This window comes from Nilaparvata lugens, chromosome 13 (assembly GCF_014356525.2).
Source record: "Nilaparvata lugens isolate BPH chromosome 13, ASM1435652v1, whole genome shotgun sequence".
Classification (NCBI taxonomy): Eukaryota; Metazoa; Arthropoda; class Insecta; order Hemiptera; family Delphacidae; genus Nilaparvata; species Nilaparvata lugens.
Genome location: NC_052516.1, coordinates 6,705,207 through 6,717,377, shown reverse-complemented (window position 1 = coordinate 6,717,377; position 12,171 = coordinate 6,705,207). Strand labels below are relative to the sequence as shown.

The window sequence follows — 12,171 nt, the reverse complement described above, 5'->3', positions numbered from 1 at the left end:
CAAATCATATCCTAATCTTCCTACCTATTCAATTTGTTAAGTAGTTTGGTCGTTTTCAATCATGTAAACTTTTAAAACTAGCATTTAAATAGATATAATTTCATCTTTTGTGATAAAACATAAGAAATATAATGCTAGTATAGAAATGGGTTTGCACCATTCATCATAAGAACCAAACATTAATTAGACCACTTTCAAATCAGATTTCAAAGATTCAAAACTTAAATATAACCAGACTGCAATTTCAAATTCAGATAGCATTTTTTTAAGCTACTCATCTTACTCAATGAAGACGATCTTTTTAATATACTCATTAACCTAGACTACCTAGCTGAGATGCTCTATAAATCTTTACCCACGCACAAACCTAAGAGCTTATGTGGGCATCACCCTCAGTTATATATATTATATTGTACTTGATAATAGTGAATTTACCATCGTATTGTTTTGTACCATCGTAATTTTTATCCTAAATCTTATAATCATTATTAGATCTAAATACTCTATTTGCTTCAGAGTATTTCATATGTCAATGCAAATACGTTTCAAGTTGCATTTTTATTGGCAGTAAATAGTACTAGGTACGTCTATATACCTTTTCTATGGAAATATATGAGTGTCTAAATTAGATATGGGAAACCAGACTTGCCTATGATCAGAACATTTATATACTGTGAAATTTCGCTTTTCCTCATCACTTTCTTTCAATATATAGCTTCAAACCTTTTCAAGTATAGTTCATTTCAACCTAACAATTCAGATTCAAGACTCAAAATCTATTTCTTAGCCATTTGTCATATCTTTTTCAATCATAACCTCTATGAATAATATACGTTTTAGTATAACTTCGTTTCGTTCACTGTGACATGTGCATACCATGTCTTCTTCTATCTAATATTAAATATTAGAAATGTTCTCAAACTTTTGTTCACACAACCTAAATTCTAATATACGATCAACCTTTTTGTGTTATTTCTCAGACATGTTACATCTATATTCAACTTACTTGATTCATTCTAAATTTATTATAATTTGATCAATTTCTTCTAAATTTGATCTATTGATAACTTTTTTATTCGTGGATAAAGGCTTCAAAAGTATGAGATTATCATAAGATTCTTATGTAGTTTACCTGAGATACCACCACTACCTATTCCTATCAACACTATAAATAACTATCTTAATTCTATTATCATCAATATTATTCTTAAGTTAATATTGTTAAGTGGCAAGGCTTAATTCCTTTTGCTGGTGATGCCAAATTACAGATGAAAATTATCTAATTATGATTTTGGTATTATTTATGCTTAATTTTTATTTTATACTTTTGATTATAAAATTATGTATTTTCTTTTATGTTTTGAATATGTATTTATTGTATGGCAAATTATTCACCAGTTCTGAATTTTTCAAACTTTTCATTCGTGGATAGAGGCTTCAAAAGTGTGAGATTATCATCAGATTCTTGTTTGCTTTACCTAAACATACCTATCCCGATCAATGCTAGAAGCTAATTAACTAATTATCTGAATTGAATCATCGATGATTAGCCAACTATTGCTACCTATTGCTGAATCTCTCAACACACTGACGCTTCGTATCATCATAATCACACTCTTCAACTAGTAGGCCTACACTAAACATAGGCCGCCTGCCTATTCTCATAATATACTAAAAAATATACGAAAAACAAAATGACGAAAAATACATATTATACACAATAAAACACCATGGTTTAAAACACAGAGTACCCAAGTGACATGCAGGAGCGCAAGTGACAAAATTATTGCAAAATTTAATAACAAATTAATTTTGTAAATTCCCAATTTAAATTGAGATACTAACAGAAGCAACCCAATAAACTATAGTGAGGTCCACGTTTTAATGACAGTGGAGAAAGGAGGGATAACATCATTGCCGATTCTCTTTTTTACCACAGCCTTCAATAAAGTGAACTGATACCTGTATATCTGATGTAAAATTAAGGGCCGGGATTTGGCTTGAGTTCTACACTTCAAACAGCTGGAGTCAGAAAATTGGCTTTCCGAAACGGGGCGTAGTCGCAGTCATTGTCAAAGTCACGTTTGAATTGAATTAAAAAAAAAACTAGAAAATTAAACACAAAATAAAATAAAGAGAAAATAGTGTAAAATTTCAGCTATTTTGAATTATTTAGAAATGTTTAATTTCGTCACGGAAAAACGTTTCCAATAATTATAGAAATGAGAAAATAAAAACTGTGACTACTGTTATGAAAACTGCGACTACGCCCCGTTTTGGAAAGCTAATTTTCTGACTCCAGCTGTTAAAGTCTAGAACTTAGCTAAATGCCGAGCTCGGAACCCGGCCCTAAGTGTTCATTCTTTTGCCAAGAGAATAATTTGTCAATAATTGAAATTGATCATTTTGTTGATTAATTATACTTCTACATTGTCAATAAACGATATGGTAGCGTTGCAGAGCTAGAAAAGGATAGGGCTATCTGCTTTGTCGAATGATAGACAAGGATGGCAACACCAATGTTGATCAAATAGTGCCATTATAACGTGGACCCCACTATAATAAACTAGAAGCTAAAAAAAGGTGTTTAAAAGAGAACAAGTACTCACCATCTACAGACGAGAGAGAGTGAGAAGCAATCAGCGAAATGATGGAATCGAGAGAGAGATAAACTGCGTCCACACAGTGAAAGATCCATATTTTCTCTCACTCATGTTTCATCCACCGATCACTGTTGCTTCCAAATCACAGCCTAGAACAATAAAACACAGAATCATTATTTAAGATATCAAACACAATCGTCATCTTTTAAAAATATTCAGGCCCGGTTGCACAAAAGCCGGTTAAATTTCAACCGTGATTAATTTCACAAGAGCCAATCAGAGAAGCCGTCTTTTCAATAAAGCCTTCTCTGATTGGTTCTTTTGGAATTAATCACGGTTAAAATTTAACTGGCTTTTGTACAACCGGCACTCAAAGTTCAACAACTAACGTCGACATCGTGAAAATTGAAATTTGAAGTTTTTATAAATGAAAAACAAACAATGATTCCTGTTAGTTCTCCCCCCCCCCAATTATTCCAATGTATCTTGAATCGATGAATAAATAAATAAATATTGTTGAAAACATTAGTACTTGAATATTCAATTGTTATACAGTCCATTCTTTGCTATCAGAGCTGTGTAGTCCAAAATAGATGAAAGGTCAGTAATATCCTAGAAAAAATATAGCACAAGAAGATATGCCATGGTATAGGGCGTTTATGTTCCAAATAATTTCACTGTTTCATCAGCTGATAGTCCTAGTAGTTGTTTGTGGTGAAGCTATGTGACGCTGGTAGTCTCTCATACTGTGCCGTTCTTACACTCTTACATCCCAACAACACACTGATAATAGACAGTAATCGGCTTGAAACTTGGAACATGAACTACCTATTCCATTGGATATCTTCTCATGCTATCTTTTCTCAACTCTATGGCATTACTTTGAAGAGTGTTATTATGACAATACAAAACCTCTAGTATTCTAGTAGATTTACTCTGTCAATGAATACGAAAAATAATTCAATTCAAATAAATTTTCCTATTTGTGTAGTTGAGAAGTTGATATTGTGGTAATTATTCATATTAAAAGAAAAAGACTAAGAAATTGTCAAAAAACGACAGATTTATTGTTAGTTATCAAGGCAAGTCTGTTGCTTAAGCCGCCATTTTGTGACACCGTTGAGTGGGAGGAGACTGTCTAGCTGGGCCAATGACAGGCGTTCATGCCCATGACCAATAGCAGTACTCGCCTACTAGTATAAATTCTGCTGCTCTTGTATTTAGTTTTAGTTTATCAGAGATTGACAACAGTGTAATAACCGGAACCGGCCTTTCTGAGTATCAATAAATAGTTTTTTTGACAATTTCTTAGGGCCGGTTTCCGAGCTCGGGATTTAGCTAAGTTCTAGACTTTAAACAGCTGGAGTCAGAAAATTGGTTTTCCATAACGAGGCGTAGTCGCAGTCGCAGTCATTGTCATAGTCACGTTTGAATTAAATTTTGAAAAACTAGAAAATTGAACACAAAATAAAATAAAGAGAAAAATAAAATAAAGAGAAAATAGTGTTAAAGTTTAAGCTATTTTGAATTATTTAGGAATGTCTAATTTCGTCAAGGAAAAATGTTTCCAATTATAGAAATGAGAAAATAAAAACTACTACTACTGTTATAAAAGCTGCGACTACGCTCCCGTTTTTGAAAGCCAATTTTCGGACTCCAGCTGTTGAAAGTCTAGGACTTGACTAAATCCTGAGCTCAGAAACCGGCCCTTAGTGCCGGTTGCACAAAAGCTGGTTAAATTTTAACCGTGATTAATTCCACGAGAACCAATCAGAGACGCCGTCTTATCAAAAAGGCCTTCTCTGATTGGTTCTCATGAAATTAATCATGGTTAAAATTTAACCGGCTTTTGTGCAACCGGGCCTTAGTCTTTTTCATTCAATATTCAGATAATTAGTTATTGGGATTGATAGGAATAGGTGTATTTAGGTAAACAGTAGTCGACAGTAATCGGCTTGAAACTTGGAACAAAAATGACCTAGACCATGAGAAATCTTCTTATGCTATCTTTTCTCTAAGGTAATATCAAAACAAATAATACAATGCATCTGTTAGCATAGTATACCTTTAAATAAATAAATAAATGGATTAGGCTAATGATTATTAAATGAAAAAGACTAAGAAATTGTCAAAAAGCCACAGATTTATTGCTACTTAGAAAGACCGGTTTCGGTTATTACACCATTGTCAATCTCTGATATACATTGTTCTTTTTCATTTAATATGAATAATTACCACAATATCAACTTCACAACTACACAAAAAGGATGAATGATTGGTTAGCATAGCATAGCTTACCTTCAATAGTACTGGTGTTGCGATGCCTTGCCATAGGTCTGATAGCCCCCTCCTGTGGCCTGTGCTTGTGCACCATAACCCCCTCCACCCCTGCCGTCATCGTAGCTGGTCGGCGCAGACGCATAGCTGTTCGAACTGTAGCCATACGCATCAGCTACAACAGACAAACAAACAAACACATTCAAATAACATTTCACAACATAACTACAACAGTAAAACAACAAGAAAATTATTTAGATGGAATTTGATGAGATATGAGCTTGTTCAAATGCTAATCTATACTATAATAAAGGAAAGAACTGACTTAGGCTAAGGCTAGGCGCACACCAGTTAGTCAATACAAGACATGATTAGACACGTTTAGTCACAATACTTCACATAACTGCTTGTGACGCAACTCACACTCATTAGTCATTGCAATTAGACATGTCTTCATAAGCAACTATGTGAAGTATTGTGACTAAACGTGTCTAATCATGTCTTGTCTTGACTAACCGGTGTACGCCCAGCCTAATAAACGTACAGGATAGGAAATTCATGTATGACGAATCATCACGTCTGTACTAGGTACTGGACTGATAAACTTGAAATTTTGCATATAGATTCTTTATTAACCGAGTATTGGTATAGGCCTATTTTAAATTATTCTTCAAGGCCTCATTACGTCAAGTTTTTAATTGGACCCTTGCATAGCACGGGTTACCTGCTAGTAAGAACTAATATCTTAGGGGCGAAATAAACATCCTATTCAATAATAAGTTCGTAAAGTCCTTCAACAGTTAAGTTCCTATTCTTTTTTACAATGAAGCACAGATCGGGAGAGAAAAACTAAGAATACCTTGTACTATTTCTCTCCCAAATTTAGGTAACATTAAAAGTACAAATGAGGTTATGTCTTCTAGATTCTACAAAATTTTCAGTCCAAAAATATTTATACAAACCATTCTTTTGAATTTAGATGTTCCAATCTATTAAAACCAATTATAGTAAGGTCCATAAGATAGTATTGTCTCTCAAAAATAGTTCGGAATAGGAGAGACTATAGTGAGGTCCACATTATAATGGCAGTGTTTGATTAGCAATAGTATTGCTATCATTGTCTATCATTCAACAAAGCAGATATCGCTATCTCTTTCTCGCTTTGCTCTGTTGTCGGATCGCCTTTTAATAATGTAGAATTAATAATAAATTAACAGTATATTTTATCTCGATTAGGAAAATTCATTATGAAATTATTAAAAAATATAATTTCTCGCTTGATAAAATATAATTGATTATTTTAAACGAGAATGAACAGTTAATATTACATCAATAAATCTGTGTCATCTACCGTCTATAGAAGGCATTGACAAGACTGAGGAACGTTGTTCCTCGTATCTTCCTCCACTACCATTATGAGGGTACGTTTATGTCGGAGCTGTGATAAACGATCCTAGCAACGATGAGAGAAGCGATGCTAGTAGGGAGTAGCGCTCAGCTTCTATCGACTGTTCATGCCGGCAGTCGTGCTTAAAGCTTGATTCGTGAGTTCATGTTTTGAAAAACCAATTTGTGTATGCTATGAGTGATTCTGATGAAGATTTCATTTTTGCATTGAATACAGTAAAGCATTACTTACTAGGTTGTAGAGAGCGTGAATATTATGCACATCCTATCAATTTGGAGAGGAATGTATTTGGGGAGTACCCGTATCATCATTTGTATAAAGATTTAAGACAGCATCAAAAAATTTTTTTGACTATATGAGAATGTAAATAGAAATTTCGACTACATTTTGACGAGAGTTTCGAATAATCTCCAAAAGGACTGGAATAATTATCACATAAGTCCTATCATGGCAGAGGAGCAATTAATGCTAACATTAAGGTAAGTCGGTTTATACAAAAAAAGTTATATTCTTTGATAAAATAGAAACAATTGAATTTATTCTTGAAATGCATACATCAAGGTCTATATTATGTTTAATTATTATCATTGACAATGAGATAGAATTTTGTAATTGAATAAGAAATAGTTTAATAAAGTAAAGAAAATGTCACTTGCTTACGAAACTCCACATATAAATCAACCCAAATCATGAAAAAATGTTGGTCCATGTTTGTACTTTGTAGTCTACAACTCGATACTAGCCTCGATACTAGCTTCGAAAATGGACCGAGCCATTATCGATGCTCTTATCGATGATCAGGGCCCAAGAACGATTTTCATCGCAGCTCCGACATAAACAGGCCTATTAGAAAGCACGTTGGTATTATCTACGCGTTGCTAGAATCGCAGCTCCGACATAAACGTACCCTAACGTGGAGTCGCACACTCACCCTGCTTGTAAGTGTTACAGCCCTGGTTCATTGAATCAACACTGTCCCCGCTACTAAATCAACTATACGCCTTTAAGCCTGTTGTTCCTTTCCCAATCATTCATAGTTGAGAATTATCTTGTATCTATCAATCTATAAATAGAATTAAAACTTTAGGGGCCGGTTTCCGAGCTCGGGATTTGGCTAAGCTCTAGACTTTAAACAGCTGGAATAGTTCTAGCATTTTTCTTTTATTTATGATTAATTTATTGACTGTAATTGATTATGTTGATTCTAATATGTATATTGACAAAGCAGAAATTCTCTACATACTGTCAATGTGATGTAAAGAATGTAATTGCTAATAAAGAATTTGAATTTGAATCTGGAGTCAGAAAATTGGCTTTCCGAAACGGGACGTAGTTGCAGTCACTGTCATAGTCACGTTTGAATCAAATTTCGAAAAACTAGAAAATTGAACAATAAAATAAAATAAAGAGAAAATAGTGTAGTTTCAGCTATTTTGAATTACTTAGGAATGTCCCGTTTCGTCAAGGAAAAAAGTTTCCAAAGAGAAATGAGAAAATAAAGATTTATTTTGCTGTTACTATTACTGCGTCTACGCCCCGTTTTGAAATAGTATATTTCGCACTTAGGGCCGAAAATGAGACTTTTCCGGCTCGAAATCGGTTTTCTAAGTCCGAGGCCGTAGGCCGAGGACTAGAAAAGATTGAGAGCCGGAAACACATTTTTGCCCGTGGTGCGAACGCTATTTTTCGCCACACAGAAAAATAAAACAATATATATTTATGAGAAGAATTGTTCATTAAGCACTTTTGGAAGCAAAACTGGAAGGCAAAAGCTCTAGCAAATCTGAGGTAATCTGAATATCAGGAAATTGTCCAAGTATTTTTATTTTTTATTCTGATTTGTCTGAATAATCTAAAAAATTATATTCAATTATGTTTTAATGTTGGAGGCTGAGTTTATACTTTTTTATTCTTTCAAATGACAATAAGATATTATTATAATGGTTTTGATTCTTGAATAATAAAATACAAATAATGAAAAGTTTTTTAATCAGCTGTTTTAGCACTCTTGAAAATTGGCTAATCTGAATGTCAACGTCAACAATGCTTGTTGTCGTCGACTGCGGAAGTTCTATCCCACTATGAAAATCGAATTTGAATAGTTTATAATATATCTTATCTGTATTTCATTCATCCAAATAAAATGATAGTATCTTATTGCAGAATACTTTATTCAATTCTAGAGGCATAAACTGATTCCGTTTCATAAACTATTTTGTAAACACGTTCACATCAAATCAGAATCAGCTGAGTTCCAGGTTATTTTACAGCCCTAGGGCCGTAAAAATTTTACCGGCCTAGTCAGAGAACAATCACTTTCAGCCTCCATATGACGCACGTAAACCAGCTCATTACATCCAAGTGGGGCGAAAAAGTCATTTTCTGACTCCAGCTGTTCAAAGTCTAGAACTTACCTACCAGCTGTTTAAAGTCTAGAACTTACCAAAATCCCGAGCTCGAAGACCGGCCCTATAAGTTCTCTCTTAGCCCCACTCACCGTTTGTAAGTGTAAAGGTGCGTACAGATATACGCGCCGCGAACATGAGCAATTCACTTTTAATCAGCTGATGCCAAGCTTTTTATATCATCTGTATCTTACCGTTTCTGTAGAAATATAGATATTGTCAGCAATCCACTTTTAATCAGCTGATGCCAAGCTTTTTATATCATCTGTATCTGTATCCGTTTCTGTAGAAATACAGATATAGTCAGCTGATTAAAAGTGAATTGCTCATGTTCGCGGCGCGTATATCTGTACGCACCTTCAAGTGTTACGTCTCTTGTACATAAAATAAAGACTGTATTCGTGAATCTAGCACACACTCACCCTGCTTGTAAGTGTTGTAGCCCTGGCCAGGGTCGGACGTCTGCACGGTGTAGCGGTTGTCCTGGTAACCGCTGGCGGTGTCGTAACCACCACTGGTGGTGTGCAGCTGCTGCTGGGGGGGCACTGGTTCGTAGCTGGTGGCCGAATAGCCGCCGCCGTAGTTGGTCTGCGAGTAGGTCTGGGCACCATAGCCACCCCCACCCTGGTTGCTATGGTAACCCTGCTGGTAGCCCGTGTCTTGTTGCGATGACCTGTTGTACATACAACAAACATACATTCAATCCCTCATTTCAACTCACTTCTAATTTTACTTTTTGTGTAGTTGAGAAGTTGATATTGTGGTAATTATTCATATTGAATGAAAAAGACTAAGAAATTGGGCCCGTTCTGTGTACATGGAATGTGGTAAATTGTCCGATTCACAATTTACCAAGTGTTCTGGCCAGAGAATTCGAATTGTAGCGCCAGAATGCCAGACTGTGGTTCTGCGAATAGCAGGCTTGTGTTTGCGCCGGCGCAAACCGTCCTGTTTGCTTGGCATTCTGGATGTTTTTTGTGAGTCGTCCTAGTTTTGTCTGTCTTGTCTCGTCAGCCCGTCTTGTTGCAAGACCAAATTTGTGTTTGTCATGTAATTTCGATCGGAAATTTCTTGTAAATTGTTTGAGTGTAGTGTGTGTGAATTATGAATATAACAGCATAAATAGTATTGAATTGAATTAATTTGAATCGGATTTGAATTTATAAAGAATCCAGTTTGAGCTTTGTTCAAAACACAGTGCATAGCCTGCAAGTTGAACGCGAAAAGACAGCCCGGAAGCAAGAACCTGTCTATTCCCAGATTTCGTCCCACCCTGAACCTGACCAAAACACCTAATAAAGGCTTCGAAGGGCAAGTAGTCAAGATTGGAATAAATTTGGTGAGTTTTTGCTCTTTTTTTATTGTTCATTAATGCAGAGTTTAACTGTACAAATAACCTGGCTCAAATTGAAGATTAAATTTTGCCCCTTGTTTGTATTTGATTATTTAAATAGTAAATCACAGTCCTCTGGTAGCTCTAGCCTGAGCTTTGTTCAGAACACAAAGTAAAAATTTCCATGTTCCATGGGAGGAATTTTGACATTCTGTTCCAGCTCCAACTTTCTGCCCCACAGTCGAAGTATGGTAAATTGTCCGTCCTGGTACAGTTCCAACAGGTTCCAACTATCTGAGCTCTCATTGGTCGATTATTGTAGTCTGCTTGCTTCTCTGCGCATGCGCTGATAATTTGTTTACCATTGCATAGCATAGAATACATAACCAACAATATGATGTTTGATAACCATTCATTAAATGAATTTTTCTCGATAGAAAGTTTGAGAGTAATGGAATAAAAGAAATTTACACTTTTCTAGACGGTAGGTTTGTAAAACAGCCTTTCTTCATTCACGCAGCTAGTAAACGAGACATTTTAGTGTAAATCAACTTTATATGTGCGCGCCAAAGCTTTTCAAAACGATTTTGAAATGGCGTTTCATGGGAGCATTTTGCACTAGTCACGTGATGGAACAATTTACGATTGGAACTGGAACAATTTACTGTACACAGAACGTACACATTGTCAAAAAAAAACACAGATTTATTGATACTCAGAAAGACCAGTTTCGGTTATTACACAATTGTCAATCTCTGATAAACTCAGTTTTCGGACTTTCTAAGTATCAATAAATCTGTGGTTTTTTGACAATTTCTTAGTCTTTTTCATTCAATATCACTTCTAATTCTTAAAATTTATGTAATCAGGGCTACTTACTTTTATACAGGAATTAAGATAATTAAATTTGTATCAGGTAAGTATTTTAATTTGAGTTTATAAATAAGCATTTCAAGTTGAATTCTGAATGCATTTAACTTCTGTTGAATTTTCTGAACCTTACTGTTTATTTACAAATGCAGATGTAAGAAGTATAGTAATGATCAAATATTGAAGGAACAAATCAACATCAAACTCTTAGTCCCGGTTGCACAAAACCCTGTTCAATTCTAATCATTATTAAATGCCAGAAGAAATCATCGGATAATACTTTCTATGAGAAGAAAGCTTCTCTAGTCATTTAATCACGATTAAAACTCAACATGCTTTTCTGCAACCGAGCGTTAAGAAATCTCTACTCATTCTAGATTATAGTTGATTAAATGAAGAAAATATTTCCAACAGATGAAATACAGCTCTGATTACCCGATTCCTTGTTCAATGAAAACTAATATAAAGTGCCGGTTAAATTTGAACCGTGATTAATTTCACGATAACCAATCGGAGAAGCCGTCTTTTCTAAAAGGCCTTCTCTGATTGGTTCAAATAAATCACGGTTAAAATTTAGCCAGCTCTTGTGCAACCGGCCCAAAGAATTGTAGCTCATTTTTCGTATTCATTTCTCAATCGCAAGAAATAAACATAGCTTAAAGTAGCATTAATTTTCCACAATAAACAAAAATACCATGAAAACCATTAATGTGGTAATATGGTTCAGGGTTGTGGTACCTAATATACATCAAAACAACTAGAGAAAAAGGTTAATCATCAATGAAGGTAATCGAATAGAATGACTTCTTAATTTGTTGACGTGGCGAAGTTTGGACAGTTATGTCCACTCTACTACTTGACCACGAATGGTAATGGTATTGAAGACATTCAACCAAATAATACTCTTAAATTAAAAAACTTTATGATATCATCACAATATAAAGGTGCGTACAGATATACCGCCGCGAACATGAGCAATTCACTTTTAATCAGCTGACTATATCTGTATTTTTACAGAAACGGTAAGATACAGATATAAAAAGCTTGGCATCAGCTGATTAGAAGGGAATTGCTTATGTTCGCGGCGCGTATATCTGTACGCACCTTTAGAAGCGAGGTCCACGTTATAATGGTGTATCAATTAACATTGATGTTGCTATCCTTGTCTATTATTCGCAGATACAACGCATGTCTATACAACGCAGATAGCGCTATCCCTTTCTAGTTCTGCAACGTTACCATATCGTTTTTAACAATGTAGAATTGACAAAATAC

At 34.8% G+C, this 12,171-nt stretch overlaps 1 protein-coding gene across 3 annotated transcripts in view; it reads right to left on the bottom strand.

The window, feature by feature from the left end:
* Positions 1 to 12,171, bottom strand: part of LOC111060229 (glycine-rich cell wall structural protein 1.8-like) — a 43,243-nt gene that overhangs the window by 14,632 nt on the left and 16,440 nt on the right. For all 3 annotated transcript variants that reach the window (XM_039439684.1, XM_039439683.1, XM_039439685.1), the window contains 3 exons: positions 9,116 to 9,366; positions 4,902 to 5,055; positions 2,610 to 2,752 (listed from right to left, as the gene is read on the bottom strand). In XM_039439684.1, the coding sequence (XP_039295618.1) occupies positions 4,904 to 5,055; positions 9,116 to 9,366 (403 nt within the window). In that variant the 3' untranslated portion in view covers positions 2,610 to 2,752; positions 4,902 to 4,903. The remainder of the gene's footprint in view (positions 1 to 2,609; positions 2,753 to 4,901; positions 5,056 to 9,115; positions 9,367 to 12,171) is intronic.